The sequence below is a fragment of the Aedes aegypti genome, unplaced genomic scaffold, assembly GCF_002204515.2.
Source record: "Aedes aegypti strain LVP_AGWG unplaced genomic scaffold, AaegL5.0 Primary Assembly AGWG_AaegL5_hic_scaff_2111_PBJ_arrow, whole genome shotgun sequence".
Classification (NCBI taxonomy): domain Eukaryota; kingdom Metazoa; phylum Arthropoda; class Insecta; order Diptera; family Culicidae; genus Aedes; species Aedes aegypti.
In genome coordinates this window covers 2,652-18,718 of record NW_018735611.1, presented here as the reverse complement: position 1 = coordinate 18,718, position 16,067 = coordinate 2,652, and the positions used below count along the sequence as shown (strand labels likewise).

At 34.9% G+C, this 16,067-nt stretch overlaps 1 protein-coding gene and 2 long non-coding RNA genes across 3 annotated transcripts; all 3 read left to right on the top strand.

Moving 5' to 3' along the window:
- The first annotated feature begins 3,682 nt into the window (after positions 1-3,682).
- LOC110680933 lies at positions 3,683-4,226 on the top strand. The gene is made up of 2 exons (XR_002503033.1): positions 3,683-3,845; positions 3,903-4,226. It is a non-coding gene; the product is annotated as an uncharacterized LOC110680933 (long non-coding RNA).
- A 1,153-nt stretch (positions 4,227-5,379) lies between these two features.
- On the top strand, positions 5,380-5,779 carry LOC110680934. The gene is made up of 3 exons (XR_002503034.1): positions 5,380-5,433; positions 5,493-5,586; positions 5,654-5,779. It is a non-coding gene; the product is annotated as an uncharacterized LOC110680934 (long non-coding RNA).
- Positions 5,780-12,877: 7,098 nt separating this feature from the next.
- On the top strand, positions 12,878-14,542 carry LOC110680935 (F-box/LRR-repeat protein 20-like). Its single transcript, XM_021856716.1, is given in 5 exon segments — positions 12,878-12,896; positions 12,955-13,424; positions 13,495-13,741; positions 13,744-14,089; positions 14,158-14,542. Coding segments are annotated over 5 exon segments (1,287 nt in total). The 3' UTR covers positions 14,363-14,542.
- Positions 14,543-16,067: the final 1,525 nt, after the last annotated feature.

Genomic DNA, 16,067 nt, shown 5'->3' with positions numbered 1-16,067 from the left:
ATACGAGTGCTTCACAGCAGTGATTTTGTTTTCATTTTCCCCACCAATTGTCACGAACGGTGGTGTTGCTTTGTTGATTATTGGGCGCTCTTTTCCTCAATCTCGAGCAAACCAGGAAAACGATTCATAAGGAGGTGGTGGATTTCGTCACCTGCAAATCATCTAAACAACGCGACCATTCGAAAAAGAATTAGCAGACAGCCTCTTTGGCTCCTGGCATGAAGCTCGCAGCCGTTTTGATTTTTGGTCCATGCACGCCTGTCGGAAGTTTTTTTCCCGCTTGATATTTGTACACGTTAATACGTTCCCTCTATTTAGAATGTATGCTTTTTAAACATAAAATACCACATTAACAATACAAGAAACGTCATCCAAAAAACATCGTTGGCTCATAGGTCTGTCAGAAGATCATGCCAAATTAAAAGAAAATAGTATGAAGAAGAAAACACGAGGGAGCTTATAAATTCCCTACATAAGTAACTTCCGCCATAAACTAGCGTTTTAGATAGCGTTAAGCTGGAACTAAATAACCCTGACTGAATAATATGGTACATTTTCAAGTTTTGTATCCTCTTAAAAATAAGTTCGAAAACACTTTAACAGTAAGACCAACAGTAGGAGTTGTCCGTTGAACAACAGAACGTCCTATAGATTGACTCACCCACATTATTAAATAGACAGGGAACACCGCTTAGAGCCATTGAAGCTGGCCAGACTGTAGTTAAAAACTTGACAGTGGGTACAAGCATGCTCCAGTTGGTAACCAGGTACCGCTAATAAACTTTCCTGACGAAAAAGTTTCAATGGCTGAATCGAGACTCTAATCCCACACGCAAAACTTGGGAAATCCCAAATGGGGGATCCATATAGGAAACGTTTAAAATTGTAAAGCATTCCTATGGCCTTCTTCACAAGACGTTCCAAACATGCTGTCGGAAGCTGTTTTGACAGTTCTTCTAAGAAATGACAGCCTCGTGTGTAGCAACCGGCCTCACGTGTAAACAATGATATAGGCGGACCTGTACATGAAAAGCCTTTTATAACACAGACGGTGGTCCATAATAGAATAGGACGACAGATATTCCAATATGTATGTTTCGATGGAAAAATCGAATGAGTTTGTATGTAGTTAGATTGTAAGGGCGTCATACACAAATTAATGTCGACGCTCCAAGGGAGGGGGGCTGATGATAAGGCCAAGACCTTACAAAAATTAAGGAAGACTTCATAAAAAAGTTGGGGGAGGGGGTCCAAAAATTGCAATTTAGCGTGACATAATTTGTGTATATCTAAGATATGATTGCGAAAAACGTCGAGAATGAATTTCAACTACTAATGGACCCACTAGCAATGCAAGATACTTCACTTCGTGTATAACGTTTGACACTGTCGCTCTGCAGGCCTTGTTGTCCATAGCCCCTTGATGCTACAACTAGATAACGAAATTTGAAATTTTTGACTTCAATATGTCAAAATATTATTCATATAGATTGAAAATATCTACAGCTCATAAGCGTGTGATTCAATAATAACTTAAGTTTTATTTTCCAATCATATTCTTGCGAATAACCATCACCTTGTTAAACGGTCATATTTACAAAGTTGCAATCTCAAAATTTGATTTTCGAGTTATAGTTGTAGCATTAAGGGGACGACATGTGGGGACGGACTGGTGTAGTGGTTAGAATCGCCTCTCAGCGAGGACCTGAGATGAATCCATCCCGAATAGTCACTTATGACGTAAAAGTTACAGTGACGACTTCCTTCGGAAGGGAAGTAAAGCCGTTGGTTCCCGAGATGAATAGCTTAGGGCTAAAAATCTCGTTAATAAGTCAAACAACCAAGGGGACGACATTTTTCCGTGTCGCATGTTAAAAGGAATGTTTGTCTGTGTCATAGCGTAACGGCTGAGTGTATAGCTAGAGTGAAACCTCATGAGTAGAAGAGACATAGAACAGGAAACATATAGTAATATGAAATTTTATTTTTAGGGACCGTCCACAAATTACGTAACGCTCTAGAGGAGTAGGCTTAGCGTTCGGCTCATACATAGATTTGTTTTCATACAAAAAGTAACGGAGGGGGGGGGGCGGTTTTTAAAATTTTAATTTTAGCGTTACGTATTAAATATTAAATAGAAGATGTTAGGTTTAAAGAGTCATGGAACATCTATTCATGGAGAAACTTGGAATTTAAAATTTGGAATTTGGAATACAGTATCAGCAAAAACATGTTGAACACCACGTGTTTAAAATTTCGTCTCACATAACTTAATCAAATATTACATCAAGTTTCATTTTAAAATTGAGTTGAGTTCAGTTTTTTACATACACGCAGCGAACTGGACTATCGAAATTCATACATTTTGCCTTATGAAAGATGGAACGATGCTATAGGAACGCTTTATGTATCGTTTTAGCATCTCAATATAAGGCGTCGATGGCGCGGGGTGTACGCACGAGCCTATCGATCGCAAGGTCTTGATTCGATTCCAGGTTGCCGCGAAAACTATTTTTGTTTTCCAATTTCGGTTTCATAGGCAAATTTATGAATTTCAAACCCGATCCTTGTGGGAATTTTCAATAAGGGTTCTATGTTTATCGATAGTTTATTTGCTGAGTGTAGTGTTCAATGGTCTTTCAGCTGCACTAATGGGACAAACATGGTTTGTTAGGCAAAAAATCAGTAACTTACACAAGTCGAATTGTTTCACAATGAAAAGTAACGCATATCAGTCCACTACTGATTTACGCACCGTGTAGGAAAGCATAGAAAATACATTTGTCTTAGTTTCTTACAGTATGTTTCTCTAACTGTAACTGTTAATGTATCATAAGCGGTTGTTTATGTTGAACAATATAAAACAATGCTAAAACTGTATGCAACTGTTTTAGAAGTCATTCCAATTAGTAAAATATAGATTATACCCAGAAATTGTAAGATTGTATTGGAATCTCAACCCTTGAGAAATAGTTGCAATGTAAAAATACATTTTGCCAATTAGGTTTAGGCGGACATTTCCGCATGTACTTACACATGTACTTTAACGGTACATACTTTTTTCCACAGTTTGGCAACAGTTTTCTCGCATTGGTATTTGTTAGCTACCAAAAATTTGACCACGCTAAGAAGGTTCCTCAAGCTGTTATAAATTTGTTTTTCTTTCCATTAAACCTCAGAATAAATGTAAAAAAACTATCGTTTCATGCAAAAATGCAGGTTCTTCAATATTTCAATAAGCCGAATGGCTTTTCGACACCAACCACCCTCGTAACGTTTTTTGTATGAACATTCTACAATTTGTATGAGCCGTAACATCAATGACACACCCACCATCAGCGTTATGAAATTTGTGAAATAGCCATAAGAGCCCATTCAAAATGTCATAACGCTGAAGGGGGTGGGTGGGTGTCACAATGACGTTACAGTCCTTAAAAAAATTGAAAAACATTCTTACAAAAGGCGTTACGCAGGGGTGGGTGGGTGTCAAGAATGGAATTTTTGCGTTATGAAATTTGTGAACAAAGCCATACAAATTTTCCCACGTATGAGCAAATTTACATGTATAACTATCTCGGTCGAATTGTGTGCAAATAATGTGCAAACAATTTTTGCACACTGTTAAAGTTGCAGAATTATTTTTAGCGTGCATGGATTTGAAACATGTTGTCAAAACGAAAGAAGAAAAATAGAAATCGATTTGTCGGATCGGCGGTGTTTGAAAAACAATTTTTACGTTCTATTTGAGTGGTAGGCAGTGAAAGAACCAGGCACAAGTATTGGGGAACCGAGCACTTTCTAGAAGTGCTGCTGCGGGGAAATAATCATCCTTGCGGAATCGTCAAGTAAGCTTTGAATGTCCATTGAATCAACTTGAATTTAATGATTGTTCCACTTTACAGTTCCTGGCGGACCAGTGTCTTTCCGGTCTTTCGCAAACCCGGAGGATGACCGCTTCATTTATCACGGCCAACCATCCTTCACCTGAATCACATATCGTACGCGATCCCGAGGAAAAGTGCATTATTTAGGTGGCTGCCATGGATTCGACGCCCAGTGTTGATCTGAATGCAGGAGTAATTATAATGTAAGGAATGACTCCGACTCGGTTGTATTGTCTATCCGAGTCATTGCTGTAACGTCGCTCAACCGGCGCCATCGATGGACTAGTGAGCGCTTTTCAGTTTAGTGTTGAACGCATTAAGGTTATTCACAAATTTCATAATGCTGAAAACTTAAATGAACTTAAACATTTTAAGAACTCCCGTACCCCTTTCAACGTTATAAAATTTTCCCCTTACGCGCGATATAAATAAGAAACCAATGTGAATATGTGTCATTGATATATAAACTATATTAAAATAAGAATAAATATGAATAGTAATATTACATAACAACATTGCACTTTACAATTTATTTTGAAAAAGAAACAAAATAACGTTTGGTAAGTAGTATTTGAATACTATAATTACTGTAAACAATATTAGCATACATTATTTATTTTGTCCTGGCTTAGTTCAACTGTTTCAACAATGTTTGCCTTACAGTAAATCAAGTGCGAAATGGATGGTATGTCGACAGTTTGGTTTACTGTAATCGCAAAAATTTGTTCGGAAAAATCAGCGTTTTTGAATGGTTACATAACTTAACCGCCTATTCCCCACATTGTTATTTGTCCATTTACCATTCACCGAACTGTCGAAACAGTCTGCGGTAGTGTTGCTTTATTGTTATTTTAGATGTTATAGGAAACTGGCTAGATATTGTCGTTCATGGTTGTGGATAGTTTGGTGAATAGTGGGCCCGCATAGAAAAATACAATTTGCTGTTCATTCCAAACAGTAAGTTTCTTTTAACTGTTATGGTAAGTGTATCACAAGCAGTTGCTATTTCATTGAACTATGAAGCCTTAAGATAGGAACTGTTCAAAATTGTTAAAGTAAACTATCCTAAACAGTGACGTAACACTATAATGTGTAGATATTGTTGAACAATATAGGCATGTTTTGTTCTTTAATATGAGTAACAACTCATGTATGTGCATTTTACTATATAAGACTTCATTGCAACAGTTTAACGAACGGTCGCCGATACACGCTTTTAAAAATATAGTTGGCAGTAAGTGAAATAAAACAATACTTTCATTTTCGAAAAGATGCACTTTATACACGTCAACATTTGCATAACTGTTTTAATCATAATTTATTAATATAATACGAGAAAACAAAAATAATTATTTTTTTCGATGGTTGTGCGTAAGTTTTTGATCACTGAGTATATTATATTTTAGCGTGCATTTTTCTGTGTCTCTTTCGAGACCGTGAAAAAAAACAACAACCAAAACCTCGGCGCGAAAAGTTTTTTCCGTTTTTTCCTTCAAGATGCAGAAAAACAGCGATGGGACATTGTGCGGCCTACGGTTTAAGGAAACACGTAAGTTGGTGAACGTAAGTCATGAATACAGCGTTATTGATTACGTTTTTCTTTTTCAGTTCAACAAAAGGAGAATTGAAGACCCGGCTACCGTCTGGGCCACAAGAAAAATACGCATCAAAAATGATTTCAAACCACGTCCGTAGCAACATCGTAAGTAAAATTTAGAATTGATATTGTTAATTTGAATGGTAAAACTGGCTATCCTTTTATGTTGCAGTTCCTGTTACACCGACGGACTTGTACCCCGGCAGCAGCATCACCAGAACACCAGATATAATCCTCGGCAGGATTATATCCATAATCCCGATCCTTGCTTAAGGTGATTATATACAGAAGCCACACCTCAAATGTTCAAGAGCACAAGACTTGAGAACCAAACAGCGCTCCTCGATGAAAATCTATCCCGTTGATCGCCACCAGCAAGCAAGCCATTTGATTGGTTTTCAACGCGAATTGTTGTCAGATTCTCTCGTCTTGTGCACCTGAAAATTCAAAGTTTGGCTTTGTTTTATAATCACCTTAATCATTCCGGGAGGGCCAGTAGACGACCGACGATTTTTTGTAATTTTCGAGCTTCTGAATGCTCAACGGGAACGAGCAGGAGGATAATGAAAATTCTGATTTAAGCTCAAGTTTTGAGTTTATAAATAATATAGCATAATGAAATACAGAAAAAAAGTTAAACTTGTTGTTGAAATTATTTCTTATTCAATTTGTTCGAAAATCATCCTTATAATATAAACATTTAAGTACAGTACCGCATACGGTTCAAATACCGTAACAACCATATTTCAATAATTACTCATACATTACTCGTTTTCATTCCAATCATATAGGTCAACTATTCCATAGCTATTTCCTATACAGTGATTTGTGTGGAAGAGTGGACAATATATCCATCATTTGGCAAACTGTTAACGAAAAATTTTGTTCGGAGAAATCGACGTTTTTAAATGGTTACATAACTTAACCGCCTATTCCCCATATTGTGATTTCCCCGATTACTGTTCACCAAATTGTAAAAACCGTTTTCGGTAGTGTCGGTTTATTGTTATTTTTGATGTTTAACGAAATTATTGATATATTGTTGCAAATTGTTGTGCACACTACGGGATACAGTACGAATATAGTTCTTGAATATGCGGGGGTGTACGGTTCTGGTTTATGCGGGAAAATGGATCATGTTTAGGTCATCTTTATATTTTTCTTAGAAAGATATGGAAATGAGAAGCAAATTGTAAAAGTTTCATTTAAATTGAAAAATTTTCAAATCTTATGGAATTTTTTTAACATTCGTATAGAAAACGAGTTTGTAAACTTCAAAGTCGATTTACTTTTTACAGATGGGACTGACTTGCGATTCACGGCAGTGTGAGCAGTGTAACAGCACTAGTGACCTATACACGGGTTAACTATTTGACGTTTAAGCGGTGCCGTGTTATTTATGTGACCATGGAAACCTGTAAATTCAGTACCGGTCAAACGTCAAATTCGCAAACTTGTGCATCGGTGGTGAAGAGTGGTAAAACGAACACCTTAAGGATATCATCTTGTTTCTGATAGATAAACGAAGAATTTGTACAGTTCTATCGCACAACATCATAAATAGGGATGTTATCTATAGCAGCGACACAAATTCAGATTAAAATAGCTAAATTTTCACGTATTTTCATCGCTAGCAAAAAACGATGCTAATGTTCATTTTACCTGCACTATGTGGGTAAAATGAACAGCTATTTGTAATAAAATGCATATCATGCAAAATACGTGAGCAAAACATATATTTTTTTAAATTTTCATTGCATATCCAAAATTATATCCATAAAGGATTGTAATCCATTCAAAAAGAAATTTAAAAGTATCAAATTTGACATCATATCATAACGATATTCAAGTCACTAAAAACCTCAAGACCTCCGAACTAAAAGTTAAGTCAGTACTAATTTGCAAACGTGGTTTTCTAAAATCTTAATTTTCGTTGATATTTCCACTTCAATTGACCTCTGTATTAACCCGAACACTCCGATTTATGCTCTAGATCAGCGTTTCCCCAACTTTTTTGACTTTCGCCCCCTTGAGACCAATATTTTTTTGCGCCCCCCTGATATGAAATTTAAGTATTTCAGCATTGTTTTTTTTCATTGATGTCTCTTCATCGTTGCTCTCTTTGCGTTATTGCAGAAAATTGATCCTCTTTTCGTAACATATTTTTGTGCAGTAGGATGAAGAATCACTAATTTTTCTTCATTGACAAGAAATATTAGCCCAAAAAGAGTGTATTCTATTTATTTATTTATTTCTTTATTTATTCTACTTATTCTATTAATTTACTTGTGTATCCATAAAAAAGTCATGCAATATCTATCATTTTATTGTTTTTGTATCAACAAATCTATTATCCTGGCTAATGTGCTATCATCGAAAAAGTTTCGGCTCACGTTCTGCATTTTTGTTTTCTTTTCAAATGTTTCTCAAATTGTTGAAATCAAATTTACGGAATTTTGGTAATACATTTTCTCTGTTCTGGAAATAGTCCAATCTATATACAAAATATAAAAAATCAGTAAACTCAAACTTTTTGCAACTTTTCTTTCACTGAAATATTACGTTCAATTTAGAGTTTTTTTCAAGCTTTGATCCATGAAATTTTAAGTCGCTCTGGCCTATTTTTAATAGGGTGATTTACGTGTATGACATTCAGTAATTTTTCAATGGCACTCGATTTTTGTCCACCAAAGTCATATAATTGTTTTTATGATTTGTACTATAAATACTGATTAGTATACGTGTCAACAAAATATCAAAATGAGTAGTTTAACAAATGCGTGAGAAATAATAGAAATTTAAGCTGCCTTATTCTAAAGATCCCCTAACAAAAAACCAACAAACTTCACTTTGGACTTGGAAATAAATTTCAAACATCGCCAAAAGTTCTCACATACTTTCTGCTTTCAAAATGCATTCAATATTATATATTGGCAAAAACCATTAACGCGTTTAGAGGTAATGAACCAATGAAATAATTAGGGGTCAAATAAATTCTTCCTCAGATGTATATGCTATCATTAAAATATGATTGTCTCTTACAAACTTTTAATCTATTTTTGTTTTTCACTTTCGCCCCCTTTCTAGCAGTTTCGCCCCCCAAATTCAGTTATACAAATTTTCGCCCCCCTGGACCTGAAAATCGCTCCCAGGGGGTCGAATTCGCCCACTTTGGGAATCACTGCTCTAGATCGTCTGTGCGTGACAAAATTAGTTTTTCCTTCGTAAGAGGCGCGGTTTTCATTTTACCACCTTTGTTGGAAATTCGCATAAGCGGAATGAGAGCATGTAGTTCCATACCACTATGGGTTCAAACAGCGCCCTAGAAAGGGAACTGCAAAAAGCATGAGCATAAAGAGAGGCTATTGCTCATTAATACAGCGGAATAACAATCATCAGAAATGGGTCACTGGATTTGCTATAGAGCTATCTCCTTCTAAATCCTATCTGCAATTTTGATTGAAAAAGCAATTTGGTAAATTAAGCGGTGCAGATTTTTTTCCACAATATAACTGCCATAATGTATACTGTCACAGTGGATATTAGTTGGATCACACACATATGGTCAACAACTTCCCACTGATTTTTTACATTACGTTTTATACCTTCCTATTAGTAGTGGTTTCATTTAAAGTATGTCAACGAATATCAATTGAAATATTGACACTCTATCGATGATTATGAAAGTTACATCCGGTTAAGAAAACCCCCGCAATTAATTTATCTATATAAATAAATATGGAGTGGTGTTTGTATGTCACAAAATGGCTTGAGAACGCGTGAATGACTCGAAGTAAGTTTTTCTCGGTTGCACTCGACAACAAATGCGACATGATAGTGCGATGAACAAGTTTGGGAAAGTCTCCGGAATAATCAGAAAAAAACGGGAGAAGACCAATGTTTCATTTTGTATGGGGAATCATATGACGTTTTACAACAGCCATTAAGTAGCAAGACAAAGTTTGCCGGGACCACTAGTATACAATGAAAGTTTTGCGAAGAAATTGTTGTTGTCACCGTTCTATAAACGATTTTGCGCCAAATATTCTTTAACCTTGTTAATTTTTTTATGAATATGCATAACACAGGGAAGAAAGAACTCACGTAATTTGTTTGCATTTTGTGGTATGCTGAAAATCGTTTCCATCTATTTATTTTATCTATGTAATTTTTACAAATTATGGTTTCATTGATAAAATAAGGTACCGTCGTTGGGGGTGACAATGGGTCAAAAAGGCATATGTACGATTTGTTTATTGAATAACTATCGCAATTTCGCTCCAATAAACTTCAAATTTGGTGTGTATGTACTTTGATGGTACATTAACAACTGTTCAAAAAATTATTGAAAAATATTTATTCACAGCGGCACTACAAGTGAATGAAAAATGACACAATCTCACCCCATAGAGGGGGTGACATTGGGTCACTATTATTGAAATAACTTATTTTTGAGAATATGATTGCAAAACCATTAACAGCTGAAAAATATTGATGACATACGATAATATTGATGACATACGATATTTCACAAGTATGATAAACCCACTTAAAAGAACGATTATACCAGAAAATTTAAAAAGGCTATGAGAAAATATATGAGACCCAACATTTATCGTCATGTTTACATAAATTTTCTTGTTTGTTTCCCTCAAATTATCTTCAAAGTCTCATCCCCATTGCCATTAAACCTTTTCAGTTTTCCCAGAGGTGTACTGATTATTTTAAACCCTCGCAAATAGTTATATTTCGGTGCGACATTCCTCGATCAATATATTTCAGGCAGATCTTGACTTCATAGTACCGGTATTTAAGCGATCCAACTCATTCGTACTTTCGTGAGATGTTTCTGTAATATGAAAACACTAATAAATAATTAAATTTATTAAAAAAAAAACAATTGATAAAATTTTACGATGTTGCTGCGCACGAAACACAGTTGCTGGTTTGAGAAGTTGTCAAAATTTGTTGCATTGTTACTCGATGCACGTAATCCTCAAGTAGACTTGTTTGATGTTTCAGAGATGCTGTATTTAGAAAGAATAAACACATCTTAATGAGGAATGAGAACACCCGGCACCGTTAAATGTTAAAAAAGTAGTCTTGCAATTTAATTTACTATCGTTCTTGCTTGACCCAATCTCACCCCATGTTCATGTTTTAGACACCGTACCGAAAAAATAAATTTTTTGTGGAAAAATCAATTAGATTCCGGAAATACTTCAACCTTCTACTAATACAACGATAGAGGTTAAAGTAAATGCGTTATACTTTGCACAGTAGAAATTTAAGCTGTAAATTTATCTAGTTTCAACATACAAGTTTATTGATATAGTAAATAAAAATTACTAATTTTAAAAATGTATAATGTGATGAATTATGTGTAATAATATGTTCCCCAACATATGAATAATTATTTCTAGCGATATCAGCATTATTAGCTGATATATTACATAAATCATAATTTTCCGTTTTGACCCAATCTCACCCCTAGACCCATTGTCACCCCCATCGACGGTACATCCACGGTGGAGTGGATGTGAATGCGACTGAAGAAGTAAGTGGTATATGAAATACTCAATATACTCACTATAATCTGTCAAAAGGCGGTTTATTTAGATATAGTGTCTTTTTATCTAAAAATTCATTGCCTCATATTAAACATAAATTGATCGTGGAACAATTAAAAAATCATAAATATATTTTTTAAATATTGTGCATAAATACACAGAACTTGTTTTATGCGAAGTCGTTAAATGTGACTTGGAATTGACAAAGATAAAATTGTAATTTTATATGGTCCAGGATTTCAATGATATAAGAATTATCTGTAAACATTTTTTTGATTATTTACTGCTCATTTAAATTGGATTCTGCAATTATTTCTCGTGCAACCTAGAATACTAACATCTAATTTGTGTTAACGCGCAAAGATCTTGAATAGTTGAAAATAAAAAAATTATAAGGACTTATATTTTATATAGTATAAACGATTCAAATGAACACATAATACGATTAACATCTGTTATTTCGTTTTTTGTTTTGATTCCTTCACTTCATAGAACAAACTTAGCTACATGCGATAACGACAAATACAATCTTAACTTATATTTATCACTTCGCTCCCACCATATTTGCGTGTATAAAGCAGAGGAGATGTAGCATGTATATATGACTCTCGCCTAGAATGTGTATCATAGAGTTGAAAGTCTCAGCTGTCATCGATACCGATGCTGCTATTTTGATAAACGCAATAGTCGGGAATCGATAATTGTTACATTCGCACGTATCAGCTTTCCTGATTCCGTGAGAAATAATTTGCAAAGTCAAGTGTCCATTACGTTACCATACATCAAGCGTCAAACACAAATTAGCTATTGAAATGGAGCAATATTTTATAGACGATTTTGGCCCAAATATAGTGATTTGCCAATGGAGGTAAGTAGAGATATATTGTTCATAATGATCTCGTGACCTGTTTACTTCGCGAAATGTTGGTTATTGATCAGAAGACAGTGACCCATAATTTTGTATAAGAAAAGTATGTACACGAAAAGTTGATCACAAGCTTTCGTGTAGGCAAGGAAGAATTATCTTATCTACTGTAATATTTGATATAGCTATTTAGCACGTCACGGTTATTATGTACACGACAATTATCCGTCTTTGTGATTTTATTTCGTCGTTTCTTTGTTCAAATTACAGATCTTGGTCAAAATATTTGGATATCTGAACCAGGAGATAGATTTGCTGTAGGGCTGACCTGCAAACGATGGCTGGAAGCGACACAATACCAGCACTTTATCAACGATGTTTGTCTCAATTTTTACAAAACCCATTTCAACGACACTTCCAGCCCAGTAGTTTACCTGTTGAAAAGCATTCGAACTTTCAGAATATTTCTTTCACTCAAGTGGATTTCAATGAAACCGAGCAATTTTTTTCCCGATTTGGTTCATATATTCACGAACTCAACTTTAAAGTTTGTGACATTCGAGAAAAAACGTTCATCTGTATGTTAATGATGGTACCTAATCTACGTACTTTAAGAGTGGAAGGTTGTAGAGATTATTAATGTCAGGAAGATTATTTGAACCTGGACCAGATCAACAAATATTAGCTAGTACATTGGAAAATGTTACCAAGCTCAGCTTAGGCTTCAACCGCTACCTATCTGATGCTTTGTTTAAACGCATAGTATTATTGATGCCAAACTTGGAAGATTTAGATCTAACCAGTTGTTCTATTTCATTTCACAAAGGGCTCTACCGCAAATTTTATCCTGGTTGCCCAGATGATGCTTCAGAGAATGTTTTGACATTTTATTATATTGCGCAATTTATCGAACGTCAAGCTCATAAATTGAAGAAATTAAATTTCAGTTCTACTCTGATCGATGGCGATGCTCTTGAGGTGTTAGCTGGCTTTAGTTCGCTAAGGCTTGAAAGCTTTGATTTGAATTCATGTGATCAGTTAACAATCCTGGTATAACGGCCCTAGCTCAGGCTAAAACTACGCTTCAACATCTGGATTTTTCGAAATCAGTACGGTTTACAGACTCTTGTTTGCATAAAATTTGTCATCATTTGCCGAACCTAGTTTCACTGAAAGTTCGGCGCTGTCGGGCCTTGACGGATCTTGGAATAACAGAAATAGTACGATTGGAAAAACTTCAAGTGTTGGACATTTCTGAATGTGAATCTGTAACGGGACAAGGTATTATTAAAGGTATCGCTTCCAAGTTGAATCCCATGTTACTCGAACTTTATGTCAGCGCACTAAATCTATGCGAGAGCTCGGTAACAAAAATTGCACAATGCTTTCCTTCGTTACGAGTGCTTGATCTGAGTTACTGCTTTCATTCAGTGTCAGATCTTTGCTTGCAAATGATATTCAAAAATTTAATATGGTTGAGACATCTGAACCTAGATTGCTGTGATAAGGTAGTAATCCTGTACAAGTGATGAACTCATCTATGAATGTTTTTTTTTTCATTCATGCATTTCGTTACAGATATCAGATAGTGCTATGACTGGTGTAGGAATGTTGCAAAAAGTTCAAGATTTCGAAATAAACAAGACAACGGTAGTCCAACCTGTAACACCTAGTAGTTCTGCTAGTGACGAAATTGATCAGATGCCACCGATTTGTAATCGGCCACCAACAGGCAATATATCAGAAGAGCCTTTTAGAATTTCTCTTCGTAGTAAGGCAGAGCAAGAGATCGTTAATGATGCGTTGCGGAAAAGAGCTATGATGGAGATATGTCACAAAACGAATTCCACAAAGATGATGCTAGTACTGGATACTCTATCGATCGTCTTAAAGGATTGCGAGTGCTACGGCTATCTCAGTGCAATAAGTTATCAGATATTTCTTTGATGTATGCTTTCAAGTTAACGGAATTGAAAGAAATAAGCTTGGCAAAATGTCAGCAAATATCTGGGGTGGGCATAAAATCATTAGTGCAAAACTGTCCATCCCTTGAAGTTGTGGACTTAAGCGAATGTCATAACGTAAATGATAAAGCAATTGAAATGATCGCCATTCATTTAAGACGCCTGCAGACTTTGTCTCTTGAACGATGTTTCCAACTTTCAGATTTCAGGTGCAATGTGTTGTGAAATGAAGTGCCTATTCAGAAAATGCTAAAATAATTAATATTTTTACTTTTAGTTTGGACTATATTGCGATTCATTGTAAAGCACTGCGGACACTGGATGTAAGAGGCTGTCGCAATATGTGCGCTGAACCAAATCTACGGCTAGTCAATGTGCCCACTCTTCGGACTGTTCACGCCAGCAAACCCGGTCCTTATATGGGTGAACCAGGTTATTTTGTGAAGAAACCACCCCCACCTCCGATGCCAAAACGTATTTAATATTTAATATTACTCGATGCTGGTGGATTGTTGATTGTTGTTTTGATACTGATTATTTATTTCTTATTGTTTTAAATATTATTTTCACCCAGTATTTTGTAATTGTATTTGCTCATTTATTGTTGTTATGAATCAAACATTTGTATAAAACATGAATAAACAAACGAATTTACTTGTGAAGTATCATTATTTTTACATCATCTGAAAGCTTTTTATCTTGGTTCTGTGGAAAAAATATGAAAACTACGAAAACTTATATGTTTGTATTTATTATCGCATGTGCCACTATAGGAATACATGTGCCTATAGTAGCACTATTTCTAATTTCTGTTCCTATAGTAGCACTAGTATAACGGCGTTGGCAAAATACTTATCAAAACCGTATTTTTTCAAAAAAAAATTAAATTTTTCCTACAAAGTGTAGATCAAAAGCTTTCGCTTGATGTAAAAAAGTCCTTAATTCATCAATTATTTTGTATAATAAAAAATAGTTTATCTCAGTAGTGCTACTATAGGAACAATAGGTTTACTGTAGGCGCAAGGGAGCTCAAATTTTAAGCAAAACTAATTATTTCGATCATTTTTTGAACAAAATTAAGCTGTGTATCAATGGTAATTAGATAAATAGCTCCTGACCTTCATGTCAAAAAATGGTTTGAAAAGATGTATAGCAAAACGGCCGTAAAAAGCCTCTAGTGCGACTATAGGGGACTGTCCACTAAGGGAACATAGTAACGGGTTACAGAATTATCAATCGCCAAAAAATAACGGAAGCTTGTTTTTCATATTCATCATTCGAAAGTTTTACTATTCTATTTCACGTAAAAAATATTGTTAGAATAATAAAATTATTTAATCTTTAAAAAACAACACTTTATCTATTACTGGAGCATGTTACAGTAATAGTGGTATTTGCTAATCTCTGTTCGTATAATAGTGATTTACATTGACTTTCCATTAAGACCCACTAACATGAACGCACCACTATTACTGGTGCAAAGCAGCAAAAAAGTTAAGAATTTTAATTGTTTTCTAATATTGCCTTGCTAGTTTACAAGATTTTTTACATATTCATTTCAGTTCAACAAGGGCCATGTTAGAAAAACACACAAAAATTAAAATTTCCTATAACAAGCTATAAACCACTCAACCCATTGAATACGCGCTACCACTGGATCAATTATCTTAATCAATTTAAATTTTCAAATTGGTGAAAATAGTTACAAATAAAAAATAACATAAATGGACGAAAAGCAAACTTTGGCAAAAGATAATCCAGGTTCGGTTGGACAACTAAGCGACACGCTCGTGCCATGCTTTCGTTTTGAATTTGTGAAATTAAATTGAAAACTAAGTTTACTATCGAAGTGCAGTAAAACAAAAAAATATTTGTATCTAATATACCTATAGGTATACTATAAAGATTGTTGGAAAATAAGGGGAGATCCCACAGCACCGGACATTAGGGCTACTAAATTCATAATTCAAGAAGATTGATTTAATGTGATCTTGCTACCCATTTATGATAAATATTATCATTTTTGTAGCGTACAAAAATAAATTTGAAAATATAAATATTAAATTGGACATTAAATTTTCATGATGTATTCTACTAGTACCAAATCGACCAACCATAATATGTGGCTTCCAACACCGGACCCAATCTGGAAATGGCTCGATTTCTGTTAATTTATAATGCATCGAA